Raw genomic sequence first — 17,103 nt, 5'->3', positions numbered from 1 at the left:
TAGGATTTTTTGTTTTTATCTCATGACATAAGTCCCTCATTCCTGTCAACACCATACTGTAGTAATTGGAGAGAGGGCAACCAATCTGATTCCTAGTTTCAGGCATGAGTGGAAAATTTGGGATTTTTTTTACCCTATAAGGCAAAAAGCTAAGGCAGATGGTAAAGAGGAATTAAAGATACTTAAAAGATAAGATCATTTTAATCTTATTAAGATTTTTGTCACAAAGTTTTGAACCAGGCAGTGTGCATTTGGAACAGGGAAGGTACACAGTTTAGATTTGACTTCTTTATGCAGGTAAAAGTGAACAAGTGCAAGAAGGCAGGTGATGTAGAACTGTCTAAAGGAGAATTGAATTCATATTTGAGTGAGAGAGATGAGTGAAGGGTATTAATTTTGAAACCAAGCTTACGAACCGTAAGGATCTTTTCCCTGTTATCTATTTTCCTAGTTGAACAGACTAAAGTATCTTTGTGAAGCAATACTTATTGGATTCTAAAAGATTGAAATGGAGAACCAAATGTTCTGTGGTATAATAATTTCATATCAGATCTCTTATTCATGGTGTAGAATGTTTTTATTCAAAGTAAATAATGGATTTGGAGTGGGAGCTTTGAAAAGAGGTGAGTCTTTGTGTATGTGCTTGTGAATTTCATCTTGCAGAATCGAGAGTTGGAGAGAGATTTGGAGCAGGAGCTTTGAAAAGCGGTGAGTCTCTGTACGGAATGTGCGTGTGCTTGTGAGTTTCACCTAGCAAGAGTTGGGAGTTGGAGTGAGATTTGGAGCGGGAGCTTTGAAAAGAGGTGAGTCTCTGTGCGGAGTGTGTGTGTGCTTGTGAGTTTCACCTTGCAAGAGTCTAAGCGAGGTACATTTGCAAATTATTAATAGCTGATTGACTAATTAACAGCAGCGAATAAAAGGAAGGTAGGTAGAAGCGGAGCGGCCATTGTTGGCATGGATAAGGGTTAGAGTGGGCGACTGAGGCTTTGGCTCAAGAGGCTTCTGCGAGAGGAGGTAGAAGCTAAGATAAGTCTCTGGTAAGTTTCTTGCTTTGTTTTTTCCTTTAGTGCCAAGCCAGAGTAGTTAGAATGGCTCCAGTGTCAGTGGTGTGTTCATCCTGTGAGATGTGGAAGTTCTGGGAGACATCCAGTTTCCCTGATAGCTACATCTGCACGAGGTGCATCCAACTGCAGCTCATTACAGTCCATGTTAGGGAACTGGAGATGCAGCTGGATGACCTTTGGCTCCTACGGGAGAATGAGGAGTTCATAGATGAAAGCTACAGGGATGCAGTCACTGCTAAGCTGCGGGAGGCAGGTAGCTGGGTGACTGTCAGGAGAAGGAAGGAGAATAGGCAGGTAGTGCAGAGTACCCCTGTGGCTGTTCCCCTTAATAACAGGTATACCGCTTTGGATACTGTTGTTGGGGGGTGGGGGGGTAGGGGGGGAACAACCTACAGGGGAAAGCCACAGTGACCAGGTCGTGTGGTGCAGAAGGGAAGGGGTGAGAAGAGGAGGGCAGTAGTGATAGGGGATTCCATAGTAAGGGGGGCAGACAGGAGATTCTGTGGATGTGAAAGAGACTTCCAGATGGTATGTTGCCTCCCGGGTGCCAGGGTCAGGGACATCTCGGATCGGGTCCACAGCATTCTGAAGGGGGAGGGTGAATAGCCAGAGGTCATGGTACATATTGGTACCAATGACATAGGTAGGAAAAGAGATGAGGTCCCGAAGAGGGAATAAAGGGAGCTAGGAAGGAAGCTGAAAAGCAGGACCTCAAGGGTAGTAATCTCTGGATTGCTGCCTGTGCCACGCGCCAGTGAGGGTAAGAATAGGTTGATTTGGCAGATGAATGCGTGGCTGAGGAGTTGGTGCAGGGGGCAGGGTTTCAGATTCATTGATCATTGGAATCTCTTCTGAGGAAAGTACGACCTGTACAAAAGGGACGGGTTACACCTGAACTGGAGGGGGGACAATATTCTTGCAGGCAGGTTTGCTAGAGCTGTTGGGGAGGGTTTAAGCTAGTTTGGCAGGGGGATGGGAACCCGAGTGATGTCAGGTTGGTGGATTTAGTGTACAAGTAGATGCAGCATATAGAAAGATTGTGAGGAAGGATAGGCAGTTGAAGGGGCAAAATTGCAGTCAGTTAGATGGGCTGAAGTGTGTCTACTTTAATGTGAGAAGTATCAGGAACAAGGGTGAGGAACTTAGAGCATGGGTAAGCACGTGGAGCTATGACGTTGTGGCAATTGCAGAGACTTAGCTGTCACAAGGAGAGGAGTAGCTGCTGGATATTCCGGGGTTTAGATGTTTCAAAAGGGAGAGGGATGGAGGTAAAAGAGGTGGGGAAGTGGCTTTGCTGATCAGGGACAGTATCACAACTGTAGAAAGGGAGGACATCCTGGAGGGATCATCTACTGAGTCAGTGTGGGTGGAAGTCAGAAACAGGAAGGGAGCGATCACTCTATTGGGAGTATTCTACAGACCCCCCCAGTAGCAGCAGAGGCACTGAGGAGCAGATCGGGAGGCAGATTTTGGAGAGGTTCAAAAATAACAGGGTTGTTGCATGGGTGATTTCAACTTCCCTAAATTGATTGTCACTTCCTTAGTGTAAAGGGAATAGATGGGGTGGAGTTTGTTAGGTGTGTCCAGCAAGGATTCCTGACACAGTATGTGGACAGGCCGACTAGAGGAGAGGCCATACTGGACCTGGTATTAGGCAATGAGTCTGATCAGGTTTCAGATCTCTCAGTGGGAGAGCATTTTGGAGACAGTGACCATAACTCCTTGACCTTTACCATAACCTTGGAGACGGATAGGAGAGACAATATGAGAAAGTATTTAATTGGGGGAGGGGGAATTATGATGCTATTAGGCAGGAACTTAGGAGTGTAAATTGGGAACAGATGTTCCTGGGGAAGTGCACAATGGAAATGTGGAGGTTAGTTAGGGAGTACTTGCATGGGGTTCTGGATAGGTTTGTCCCATTGAGGCGGGATGTCAGAGGTAAGTTTTTTACAGAGAGAGTGGTGGGTGCGTGGAACGCACTGCCAGCAGAGGTGGTGGAGGTAGCTACATTGCTATGCTATGTTGGCACCGGAAGTATGGTGACACTTGCAGCTGCCCCCAGAACACTCTATGCAAAGATGTATTTCACTGTGTGTTTCGATGTACATGTGACAATAAAGATATCTTAACTTATCTGCATTAGGAACAATTAAGAAACTCTTAGGTAGCCACATGAATGATAGAAAAATGGAGGGCTATGTGGGAGGGAAGGTTTAGATAGATCTTAGAGCAGGATAAAATGTTGGCACAACATTGTGGGCCGAAGGGCCTGTACTGTGCTGCAACGTTCTATGAATAAATTCTAACATTTTACCTCAGAATATCAAATCAGTTGTTTTGTCAGGCACACATATTTTGGTAAAAAATAAACCCAACGAACATAGATTTTATTGATCATATCCAAGATTGCATGGAAAATGGCAACCAAATTTATCCATTTTAGATTTACTTATGCAGCCAAAAGAAGTGCAACTATCTTACATTCCAAAAAAAAAATAGAAATTGTGGTTTCATAAGCTCAGGGTGTATTACTTGGAGAAATTTTGATTTTGTCCAATAGTATATAAAGGAAGATAGCAAATTAGCAGACACTTTTGTCTTTCTCCCAGTTTTTATTTCTACTGAAAGCAAAAGAAATAAAAATCACAATTATAAAATGAGCTGCAATTTTACAGCATTAGACAAATCAAAAATTACCTATTCCTTCCTACCCTAATTTCTGCGTCTGCCAGCAATCAAGAATGTTCATTGGTATAAGCAATAAGGCACAAGATTAAAAAAACACATTAACCAAAATGAATTTGGCTATATTTGAATAAAGGTTTGTTACACCTTTTGGTTATTTTGACTACTGTCACTTCTGACCATTGCAAACTGCAGATAATCTGATGTATTGCTGTTAATTGATATGTAAAAAGACAAAAGATATTTTTAAAAAAGGAAATACATTATGTTTTTATTAGCAATTCCCTTCTACTAAAACATTTTCACATTTTAATACTAAACACAGCCTTAACAAGTTCTTTTCACAGCACAAATATGGGAGTTTATGGTACATGGTAGAAGTGCAGTTTATGATTCTGTGATCATTGACTATTTTTGATGTACTATGGCACTTGTTGAAATGGCAGATGGTGCAAATCCAAGTGAGGAATAGCAATTGAAAATATTAACAGCAGATTTTTTCAATTACATTCTCTAAAGCTGAGTGACAAATCAAGTTAACAATTCACAAAACTAGATTTTTAGTTGTATTGAGTTTAGGAAAATTATTTGTACTATGCACAAATTCTGTGTTATTTCTTGAATCAACCAAATGACATCACCAAAATGGGTGGGAAGAACACTGCAGTCTGAAATAACCATTGTCAGACACTTCTCTAGTTTGGTTAATGACCTTTAATAGAATTACACTACATCAGTAGTTATGAACTGTGGTGCACCATTAAATTATAATTGCAAGCATAAAAATATATAATCTTTCAGAGAGAAGAGTTTTGCACAGACTTTAAAACTAAAACCCAACAAGTTATTTAACTGCTACTATTTAAATCTAACGTACTGTTTTTAGTAGCTATTTATTTTACAATGATGAATAAATTAAGTGCTATGAAATTTCATTCTAATTTGAACAATGTATAGCATTATGTTCTTATTTGCTTATAATGTTTCTATTTAAATGTGTAGGAGTTTCATTACAGTAGATACTGTTTTCAACTTCATGTTAACTTATTTTGTTATCCTTTTGTCCTGTTTCATGATTTTTACTGGGGTGTTTTATTTTGCATTGCCAACCCATACATAGACTGGGAAGTGAATGTCATCATCTTCCTTAATAAATTTGCCTCTTTCTCTCATTCAATAAGATAGTTTGCTACATCTCCCTTATCACATTTAACTATCAAAAACCCAACAGTCTCAGACTTTAAAATGACAGTTCACCAGCATCCACCGCCTTTTTGGGTGAAATGATTGCAGATTTCCACCGTTCTTAATACGAATAAATGTTTCTTCAATTTTAGAATAGTCCTCTCTTGTTTTGCGTTAGCAGGGGAAATAATTTCTCTGTATTCACCTCATTAAATCTCTTCATCATTTCAAGCATATCCATCGGATCACCTATAACCTTCTAAATTCAGGAGAATGAAAGCCAAGGTTATGAAATCATAATTTAAAGTTTCTTTAGCCCTGCTATCATTCTGGTTAACTGAGCTGCATCAGACCATGCCGAACATTACCCTGTACAAGGTTCAGTAATAGCTCCTGTTGTATTCTAAATCTAGTCTTACCAAGGCTCCAAACAACTATAATCATCATTCCCTCACATTTTGTTTTAACATCCTTGAGATAAAGATAAGATGTTATTAGGTTTTTGAAAGTACTTTCTACTTGTAAGACTGCTTTGTCTTATCCACGGACCTGTACACCCCTTTTCCCTTCCTCAGTTCCTAGACTCACATTAAGATAGCATTCAGATTTTTCTTTCTCAGATTTGATGTTTGATGACCTCACACTCGTCTACTTTAAATATCATATGTCATATTTTTGACATAAATTAACCCATCCATCTCCCTTGACAACTTGCTTCTCCCACCTACACAACTTACAATGCCTTCTAAGGTTATGTTGTTTATAAATTTATATATAATCTATTCATACCAGTTGTATGACGAATGTCTGAGATTCCTACAAAGAACATTAGGGAACAGTACTTTTCACATCCCTATCATATAGGCCTGAGAAGAGACTTGGCAACAAAGTGGACTATGGAACAGACTTGGTGGACCAGCTTGCCCTTCTCTGCCTACTATTTTCCAATGTTCAATCAGACAATCCTCCACTTTTCCTTCCTCCAGTCCCCTACCTCCCAACTCATTTAACAAGTCTACTTCAGATTTCACATACATTCATTTCCAAGCTAGTCATTTGCTGATACTTTGTTGTGTGGAACCTTCTCAGATCCTTTTAGAAGTTCACACAGACTACATTTATGGCAGCCAAATTCACCATTTGAGTGACTTCCTTAAAATATTCAGCTAAATTTGTTAGTCATGACTTGTTCTTTACAACTCAATGTTGATTATTTGATCAGATGCTGAACTGTCAGGCTGTAGTGCTATGGTTTCTCCTTCCCTCCATCCTGAAATAAAATCTCTTTGATATTGATCACACTTGCAATTTTCAAATCCAAAGGCACAATGGCTAAATTTATAGAACTTGGAAAACCATGATTATTAATATCTACTATCTAATTTCTACTATAAACCATGATTATTATTATCATATCTACTCACATCATGTACTGACAAATGGTTAAACATTTTAGGTTTCTTTGATTGGTCCTTTGCCTTCTCAGCTGTGAAAACACAAGTCTAACATTTCCTTTTTTTGAATTATAGTTCCACTTGAACGATCTTCAATGGGAGCATATTTCCCTTTACTACTCTTTTTTCACCTGTTAAATTTATAAAACTTTTGCTGTTAACTTTGAAATTCTTTATTCATTTTCTGCATCTTTTCTTCTTTATCTATACAACTTTTTTTACTTAAATAACTCCCTGATGTCCTCTGATTCCACTTTTCCTTGCTATGGTGTAGCAGTAGCACTTTTGACCATCAGAGAATTATGGCTTCATGTTCCATTCCAGGGACATAAGCATAGAATCTAGACTGGTACTCCAGTATAGTGCTGGAAAAGACTGTACTTTCGAGTGCCATTTTTCAGAAGAGAAATGAAAAATGTGAAGCCCCATCTGCACTTTCAGTTAGACATAGCATTTCTTTGAGGAAGAGCGGAGAGTTCGCCTTAGTTTCTTGGAAAATACTTATCCCTTCCCATAATTCCTAAGAATAAATTGTTTGATCACACTGCTGTTTATCATACTTTGTTGTCCACAAATCGCCTACATTACAAATGACTCTATGATAATCATACTTCACTGGTGTTAAAGAGCTTTAGGACATTGCAACCAGTGCCTTATAGATGTCACTCTTTCTTTCTTTCTTTCTTGCTTCCTTTCTTCCTTTCATTGCTAAAATATTTGCTAGATTGTTTAAATACATGAAGGAAGCCTTTGCTCTTTTAGGAGTGTGCTCTGGTTTTCTAACATATTACTTGGTTCAATCACACCAAATATTAATTTGAATAACTCCTTTAAGTGGTAAGTTTAACATTTCAGCTCATTTAACTTTGATCAATTCATATCTTTTAGAACTTCCCCTTAATGAAATCTTAAAACTTTGTTTGTGACTCTGACTTTTCTTTCTCAAATCTAAAATTGTGTCATATTTTAGCCATTATCTGCAAAGTGTTCCCTTACAATTAAATTATTAATTTATCATAAATCCAGTAAAAAAAATTCTTATTGGTTTTAAAACATTTTCTGCTGGTAAGGAGTTCTAGAAATGCATTCTAGAAGTTTCCTTTGCTACTTGGCCAATAGTGCTACCTGTAATCAATGTGATAATCAACATCTCTAATAACTGTTCAGTGTACAAGCATGGCCCTGATCTCTGGTCTTCCATCATTTTCATATTCCATTCCACTCCTCATTTCTGTTCTTGGACTCTAAAACAAAATAAACACAGGGAACAGCACATCTTCTGATGAGACATATTATAGCCATTTCAGAAAACATTGAACTCAAGAATTTCAGATAGGAAACATTTCCAGTACTTTGCTCCAGATTCCAGCATCTGTAGTCTTTGGTGTATCCAGTATTTTGTTGCTTCAATTCTCCAAATAATCACTACTTTAAGGAAGTTCGTGAAAAAAAATCCTTCCTGGCTGCTATTTCCACTATCTCATCATTGTTAATATAATTGTTTAATTATCAAATATTACTGCACTCTTCCTTTCCTAATTTCCTGCTCTTACTAAAAACTCTTTAGCTTGGAATATTGATCTCCCAATTGCACCCACCTTGCAAGTCAGGTCTCTGTATGGCTGAATTTGTGCTTCTAATCTAGTTGTTTCATATCTTATGCTATTTGCTCTTGTTTATTGATATTTGGGTATCTGTTCCCCTCATCCTGCTCATATTTCTGGTGATCTTTTGTAACAATTATTGACCTGCCATGTAGATTCCTCTGTCCTCTGATCCACTTCCCTTCACAACCACCCTACTCCCACTATCACCTTAATTAGTTTAAGTCTTTTCCTCTCACTCTTATTTAATCTTTTCACACGGACTTGTGATCCACACAGCAAAAGTGTCAAATCTAATGTGATTGGAATTACATCTTTCAGTTTATTTTGTCAAATAGCCACATTTCAATCCTAATTCAAAGGCAAAGTACTGTTGATGTTAGAAGTGATCTTAAAACAGAGAATACTGGAAGTACACAGCAGCAAAGGCAAAATCTGGAAAATAGAAAATGAACAATGTTTCTCACCAATGACCTTTCCTCAAGTCCTGGTTAAAGTTGGAGATAAACAGGTTTGTAGGTACGTACGGAGAAAGAGGAGAGCGAAAGGGAAGATCTGTGATCAGTAATAATGGGACAAATAAAAAATGAAAGTAGTGTAAATGGGAGAAGTAAAATAATTATCCAAAGCTACAAAGGGAAAATAATGGATGTTGAAAGCATAAGTAAAAAGGGAAAATACTGGAAGCGCTCATTATCTGAAATAGCTGAGCTCAATTTTAAGCCCAAATGGGTGTAACGTGTCTCCTCAGAGGATGTGCTGTTCCTTGAACTTATGTGGATCTTCCTTAGAATGGTTTTGGAGGCTGAAAACAGAGGTCAGGGTGGAAGTAGAATGGAGTTTGAAAGTGACAGCAGACCAGGAGATCAGAGGTCATGCTTGTGGACTGAATGGAGATCTTCCTCAAAGAACACAAGAACAAGAAAATAAGAAAAGAGGAGGAGGAGTAGGCCATTTGGCCCCTCATGCCTGTCCCACCATTGAATATGATCAGGTCTCCTCTCTTCTGTGACAGTTCCCCATACTCATCAATTCAATGATCTTACAAAAATGTATCTGCTTCCTCTTTAGGTATTTCCAATAACCTAGTCTCTACAACCCACCAGGGTAGATGAGCTTCACCATCCTCTGTGAGAAGAAGTTCCTACACAGCTCAGTTTTAAATGATTGCTCCCTAATCTTGTAGCTATGTCCTCTCATTTGAGATTCTCCCACTAGCAGAGATATTTTAATATCTATCCTGTCCTGCCCCTTGGGATCTTATACATGTCGGTCAGATCACTCCTCACACTTCTAAACTCCAAAGCATATAAATTCTTTAGCCATTCATGATAAGACAAACCTCTCTTCCCAGGAATCACCCTAGTGTCTAAATTGTCACCCAATCTATCTTTCATTTTCCTGTCTAGAGGAGACTGTTTAGTGAGCAGCAATTACAGTATACTAAATTAAAAGAAATACAAGTAATTTGCTGCTTTGCCTAGAAGGAGTATTTGGGACCCTGGACTCTGAGAAAGAAGGTAAAAGGCAAGTCTGGCGTCTCCTAGTTGTACAGATTACATAGTAATACGCCATGAGAATGTGGTAGGCTGTGGTCTCTGATCCTGTCCTAGCAGCACAGGATCAGAAACTGAAAGCTTTGTAACTTGGTTTGCTATTACAATCAATCCAAAACAATTTTGAATTTTTTAAAAAATAATTTCCACCTGCTGTTTGAATGGCAGAGAAAATGATTTTGGTTGGTATAATATTGATGTGAGATTTTTGGCAATATTAAAATGGTGTCAATTCCTTCCAATTTTTTTAACTTTGAAAACCTCATTGTTTTGTTGGTATGGATGTTTGTGGCCTCCTGTTGGGCCCATCTGTTTAGTTGATCATTAATACTGCAGTGGAGAGGAGAGACAGCCTATATGAAAATTAAGAATAAATATACTGCATTCAATTTCAAATTTAGAGGAGTTTCAAAACCTTTTTAAATGCAAAAATAAACTTCAAACTGCAAGTTTAAGGTGTTCCAAATATTTTCAGTAGTATCTGGTGATAGGGAGAAAATAAAAGATGGAGATCTAACAGAATTGGCACAAAAAACAGTAAACAGATTGGTGTACCAAGCCCTTCTCAAATTCAAACCTGAAGATATCTCATACATTTGTTACATAGCTGCATTATACACAAAAAATAAAGCTCATGACTTCATTCTTGTAAGGGAAAACAGGTGAAAATAGTTCTGGGCTGTTTAGGACCCAAGCCAAGTTGTTTTTGAAAACAAAGATATAACAGTGTACTCTTTAGAGATGAGAGGCAGATTGTCACAGGTTGTAGATTAAAACCTCATTCCAACTGAGCACACAGACTGATGCTCCAATGTGGTACAAAAGTGGCAAAGCACTTTTGGAAATACGGTCATTTGGATGGAATGTTAAATTGAGGTTTGCCTGCTGTATAAATGGCCATTAAATATGTTATTCAAAAAAAAGCATGGAATTCTTTCAGCCTCCTCCTAAATATCCTTTCTTCAGCCAAAATAACCGAAAATAGCTTAACTGATTATCCATCTCAGTGCTGGTTGTGGCATCATACTTTATACAACGTGATTATTTCAGATGCCTATGTTAGAACAGCTACCACCCTTCAAAATGCAATAATTATTTGAGATATTTTTGAGAGATGTAATAAAGAATTGCGGCATTATATAAACGTAGGCCAATCATTTTAATTTTATTTTTGACCCAAGCTGACCAGTGTCCATTGAAGTCACAATCTGATCCAACCAATTACAACACAGTAACAAAGGTGTTGAAATCTTATACGTATAATGACACACAAAGAGGCCATTCACCCTATCAGGTCCATGCTGGCTCCCAGCAGAGCAATTCCATTGGTTTCATTTCCTCCCTCCTTATTTGCCTATGTTCTGCAAATTATTCCCATCACACATTCCCAGCAACTTCTCTTTGATTCTCTTTGACATTAACCTACACTAAATGGTTAACCTATCAGCACACCTTAGGGTTGTGAGAGCAAACTGGAGCACCTGAAGGAAACCTATGCAATCACAAAGAGAGTTGCTGACTCTGCATTGAAAGCGCCAAAGGTCAGGACTGATTCCAGGTGCCTGATGCTATGAGGCAGCAGCATTAACTGCTGCCCAACTTCACCACTCCTGGATTTTAAAAGAATTGTTGTTCTAAAAGACCTATCTTTGGTTGCTTAGTTGATTAATGTTTAGAGATGTAGAATCATTAAGTTTATCATTTTAGAAGCAACAGAAACCAAGTCATTTGAAACTTGGTTACAGTGTTACCTGATCGAATTCACTATGATCAAATAACCCCAATTTTAATTCTCCATGATACAACTACTTGCCTAATGATTAATATTGATTTAATCAATCAAACAACCTCAGCGGGCAATATTACAGAGCATTCCATTCCATAGGACCAAGTGTAACCACTGAATAACTCAAAATGTTTTGGTATATCTGATCCTCCCTCTTATAAGGATCAGCACACATACTATTCTCAAATTATGAAATCAGTCAGGTGATCTTCTCCTCTGCCTCACCGTGTGTTGATATGTAATTGGCTACCCTTAGATGCAAATCATGGCTCTGCTAATCCTTCTTTCATTCCCTTTTCATAAGGAAGCCAGTAATATTTCACAAATAATATATTTTTAAATTAACATTTTTAAACATTTTCAATGCAGAGCCACGCATCATGATGGCCTGCTAAAGATATGGTTATTATAAACAGTCTGACAATTTTTTCCCAATTTTAGACATTATTTAGAAAAGAAGCTCAACACTAAGATGAATTATAATCCTGAATGAGAAATGATCAGGAAGTTTGTTATTTGTCTTTAATATAATTAACTGAATTTATTTCAAAGCTTTCAACATTATACTTTTATTCTATTTTGTTAACTGTGAAATGGCTGTATTTCTTTCTCACTCCCTACCTTTAAACATCTTTATTATAATCTACCTCATGATATATTTTCCTGTTATATTCAGAATTTCTTTTTCTCCCTGTTTTTAGTGTACAAGTGTAAATTTTTTTAAAGTGACCTAGAATGTCAAAGGCACGGTGCCCAATTTTGAGGTGCATCCAGTATAACAAAATAACAAGCCTTGATACTTAAAACTACATTTCCTTTAACAGATTAACAGAGGCTACTTCCACCCCTTAACTCTCTCGGTTATCCTGCTCCAGCTCTCGATTTCCCCACTCCCTCTCTTGATTGCCCCACTCCCTCTCTTGATTGTCTCCCCTTCTTTATTAATTGTTTTCCCTCCCAGGACACAGTGAGGACCTTGGCCAATATTGCAGCAACCCAAAATTAAAACCCTCTTCATTAGTGAGCTGCTCAGTTGCCCAATGGGTGCCTAACAAAGTTAGTATTATATAAATAAAATCTGAGGCCAAATATCAGGTGAGCCTCAAACCACATAGTACAACACTGCCGGGGATTGTTCCCATTTTTCTTATCTGACCTGCTTATCAGTTGAATAAATGTCATACTGAATAAACATTGGAACTAATTTAATAAAACAAGCAATTGAGAAGTATGTTCCTCCAAAATCTGTAAGAACCTTCAACCAGTTGCACTTGGAACAATAGTACAAAAATGTACGGCATATTATCCATTTTTATCTACTGATTTTATGTAGGCTATTCTCTGTCACAATCACTTTGTTACAAATAAAGGCCACGCCAAAGTATTTAAATATAAAAATTGTAGATCATGTAACTGTCAGTAACTATCTATATGGAAAGCAATGACTGTACAGGAGCTTCTGAAGGAATACTGTATGTTATATATACATATACACTGTCATCTGTCCCCATTTATAGTGAGAGTATTCTCTGTGCTATATTTTAAGGTATTTTAACTCCACCTTCTAAATTTTTTACTCATTCACATGCAGAAAATAAGTTATTCAAAAAATTGTCAGGTTGAAAACTCAAAAGACACATCATGAAGGAAATAAAATACCTTTCCTATCATCACCTTTCAAAAAGTATTTTCAAGGGATCTTTCTACAAATTCATCTTGAATGACTTCACTATGATGAAAACTCAAGCTGGTCCTGATTATGTAATCGTTCCCTGATTGCAGTTATATAACCATCTTACTTATCAGTTTCTTTCTTCTCTGGCTGTAGATCATAAACATCCAATATTTGAACAGAATCTTGTCCCAGAATAGATGTCATTTGTAACAATCACTATGTAGACTGTAAAAATAGCAATTAATGACCAATGTTTGAAAAATATTGTCCTTACATTCCAGTACAGGAAAGAAAGTCACAATACAGACTCCATTGCTCATCAAAGAAAATATGATTCTGTAAACACTCTTGATCACGGTTTCACAAATATATTTTGTATTCTTTCACAAGCTTTTTTTTGTTCATATCTGTTATTATGTTTAAATTTTGGTCAGTCATTTTCTTCCTTTCCTGATTAGCATTCAGGAGAAATAAAAATTATGTGTTGCATCTATGCTTCATAAAGCTTTGAATTAATTTCCTTTTGTAGGCACGATTCAATTATATGATAGAAGCTCCCTCTTGGCAAATGGTAAAGGTCCTATTGCACAATATGAACAGTAGGGGTGCAAGCAGAATCTCAACCAATTGTGCTTACTTCTGGACTGGTATAACACGCTGATTTTAATTTTGCCATGAAAGCCTTTCCAAAGCTATTTTTTTGTACCTCCCTTGTTCGTTGAGACTTTTGCACTTGTCCCAGTGATGACTTTGCTATTGGGTCTAGAAATTGAGGTCTTAGCAATAGGGATTTTGGTTCTTGTTGGTTCACATCCTAACAACTGTTGAACTGTTTGAGGCCAATGAATATGGTTTCCTTCCCCTTGGCGTACAGAAAAAGTGGTCTTGTGCCTTGGAATGGCAGATATATTCTTGTCCTTGGAGATTGTGGTAATGTTGGATGCAGGTATCACAGCTTTTGGAGACAGCGTTTTAGGTTCTGAAACAGAACACATTTCTTCATCTGAGACGATACTTGTCAGGCTTTCTTCTGGATCTGTAAGCAGATCAGACAGAGCATCTCCACTGCAACTGTCCCTTGGAATGCTTGCCTTGGTAGCAAGAGTTCTTCCACTTTCATCTTCATGCCCAGGGGTTGTGGAGTCCCAGTATCCCTCATCACTATTTGGGACACTTTCTTGTTGATCACACTTTGTGGTCAATTGTTTTTCATTATCATTCTTATTTATAGAAATATAATTCAGATTAAGTTGTTTGACTAACCTACTGCTCCCTGCCTGATTAAGGCCAGTTGCTTCACCCAAAGCCAACAATTGTGTTTGGTCAGTTGCAACATGTTCCTGCTTCTCTTTAAGAGACTCAGCGATGGGTGGTGGTGAGTGCCAGAATTCTTGCAGATATTCATCGTCAACTTCATCAGGACTGGCCATTTCCTCTCCTCCCCCTTGATAGCTCAGAATATTTGTGTTTTTTCTTCCACCACTCTTTCCCTTTTCTGTAACACCTCCACCTTCACCAGCATTTCCATCTTCATCCTGGTCAACAATAATATCCCCACATCCTGTGAGTGAATCAAAGCTCTTTAAAGATGTAACATCAGAAAACATGATGCAAATTCGATCAATTGATTGTTCTGCAGGTGGATCATTATTGGGTGCACCAGGTGTTGTAGTTTCAGGAAGATGGCAAGATGCAGATGCAGTTACAGAAGCACATTCTTCTTGTACATCCTGCATCATATCGAGTAAATTTTCATCCTGTTTGTCCTCCACCTGTTCTGAAGCTTTATCATTAGAATGATGGTCCAATGAATGGCTATGAAAGGCAGTATTCTCCACGTTCTGATATAATTCTGGAAGGGAGGTCCTCCCAGTTGCTTGTTCAGGATCCTCAGTGAAAACATTCTTATTATCACCCTGTATTTCACAGGAGTGCATTTCCATTCCAGCACTTTCAGATTCAGGGTAAGATTTTTGTGCTTCTTCTTTAACACATTCCAAGCTTGCAGTCAAAGAGCCAGGCAATGTAATAAAGTCATGGATTTCATGGTGCCCAGCCTTTTCCTCTATACTGATTTTGTCCTTTTTATGCCATCTCATGCTGCTGAACAATCCTTTTAGTCCTTTCTTTTGTCTGTTGCAACTCTTCTCTTTCATCTGGTCAGAGTTTGAATACATTGACTCCCCCTTGCAATTTTCTAATTTACTATTCCTTTTTAGTAAAGAAAAGAAACTGTGAGACTTGGCAATGGAGCCACAACCACCAACAGCAAAGCTCATACTACTAACTATTTTTGTACTGGAATCATTATCTAATTGATAATTGCTCAAAGAATCTTCCTTCTTGCTTACTTCCAATCCCATATCAGCAATTCCATCGTGTGTTTTGCTTCGGACAAGCCCCATTTTCAAGGAGCTTTTCCCATCCCCTTTGTTTTTCATACTGAAGATATTCGGCATTGTGCCCCCTGATTTTCTTCTCCCAAATAATTTAAATGCCGTCCTACTTATCTTGCCAGATTGCTGTTCAGAAGCTGAAATTTCATTACATTCACAATGCAAGTCCATGACTGCCACGATCTTGTTCTTGTCTTTTTCCTGCAGACCGCTGCAGCTGCCTGATGCTCGTTTTCCCACTTGCAGCCTCAGTGCTGCTCGAATTTAACTCCATGGCAACCAAGAGGATAAGCAGCTTTCGTCATATGTGGACTAGAGCCAGTCCACTGTCAGCTGCAGTAAATTAACCTGAATTTCTGAAAAGCACTGGTAAACAACAGCATTTTTCAAAAAAATATGCAAGTTACTGATTTTATTTTTGCATAAAATTGTATTTGCTCAATCAATGGAAATGATTTAAACACATCATCATTTTAATAATGAATACAGAGTAACACCTCAGTATAAATGCTGAAGGAAAAATAGATGCATTAAATGACTTACACAGGGCAATTTGATATTATTTTGGGTTGATAACCTTTTGAAGGAAGTGTGAACTTGAGACAAATTGTCAGGGTAAAGAGTTGTAGATCTTACAGAAGAAAAGAGGAGGAAAACTGATGGTTAACTTTTTAACTACCTTGTATTTCTAATGATTCATTAAATAGTAGAACTTGTAGGGAGCCAGGAGCAGATTGCCTGTCCTCCCCAGTGGTCAGAAAATAACAAAGCAAAAGACAGGAAACTAAAGAAGAAGATACAGCAATAAAAATCAAAAGCAATCTACTCTGCACAAACTAATTAATAAAGTTATGAAAAAAGGAACTATTATTTGCAATGGTTCTATTATTTAACATAATATTAAGATAATCTTAGAAAAACAGTTTAATTTTGGGCAACATGCTAGAACAATTAAAAAGATAGAAAGTCAGGTTATGAGGCTAGAAGAATAGGATACAAAGTCTTCTCACTTTAATTCTGGTCAGCCCAACACAATACAGATAATATGTGCATACACAAAGATGCAAAGAACAGGGAGACATTTCCATCTATGGAAAAGGGCGAACTCAAAGAAAAGAATAGAGAAGCTCAAAAATAAACTAGGGATAAAAGTATTAAGAAGAAACTTGTCAAGGTTATAAAATGTTGTGAACCATGGATAAGGTAAATACAAAATATTATTTTCAATTAAGTCAAGAAAGTAGAACCTGGGAATATATATTGCAGTTGGTGGGGGTACGTTACTATCAGTTATTATGTAAATTATTGATTGTTTAGAATAACTTGCCGAGTGCAGGAACATAAAAAAATTAAGTTCCTTCACAATAGCAGATAACTACTGTAGGAAAGCTCTGGTACCATTAAGGTCCTTCACAATAGCAGATAACTACTGTAGGAAAGCTCTGAAGCGCCTTATAATTTCCTGACAATTCTTAACACTTTGTGCTTTTACTTAATTGTAAAGATCTCCCGGGCCTTTGCTAGTGGGTGTCTTAGATTTGGAACGTATCTAACTTATTTTGGTTTCTGAAGCCACTGCTCTCAGCAAACTGATGCATTAACATGTAGCTATTGTGTAAAGTGAATTATTTTGGTAGGAAGAATAAGGAGATCCAAGATGCTGATTATGCTACTGTATATTTACAATGTTTTATG

At 37.7% G+C, this 17,103-nt stretch overlaps 2 protein-coding genes across 2 annotated transcripts in view; one reads left to right on the top strand and one right to left on the bottom strand.

The window, feature by feature from the left end:
- LOC127576148 (uncharacterized) overlaps positions 1–17,103 on the top strand; it is a 60,939-nt gene that overhangs the window by 31,184 nt on the left and 12,652 nt on the right. The gene's annotated exons all lie outside the window — the stretch shown is intronic.
- amer2 (APC membrane recruitment protein 2) lies at positions 4,052–15,640 on the bottom strand. Its single transcript, XM_052025855.1, has one exon. It carries the CDS (start codon positions 15,577–15,579, stop codon positions 13,705–13,707), a length of 1,875 nt encoding a protein of 624 aa, XP_051881815.1. The 5' UTR covers positions 15,580–15,640; the 3' UTR covers positions 4,052–13,704.

Source organism: Pristis pectinata, chromosome 11, assembly GCF_009764475.1.
Source record: "Pristis pectinata isolate sPriPec2 chromosome 11, sPriPec2.1.pri, whole genome shotgun sequence".
NCBI lineage: Eukaryota > Metazoa > Chordata > Chondrichthyes > Rhinopristiformes > Pristidae > Pristis > Pristis pectinata.
Note: the sequence above shows the minus strand (reverse complement) of the source record. Positions and strands in the feature narration are given on the sequence as shown.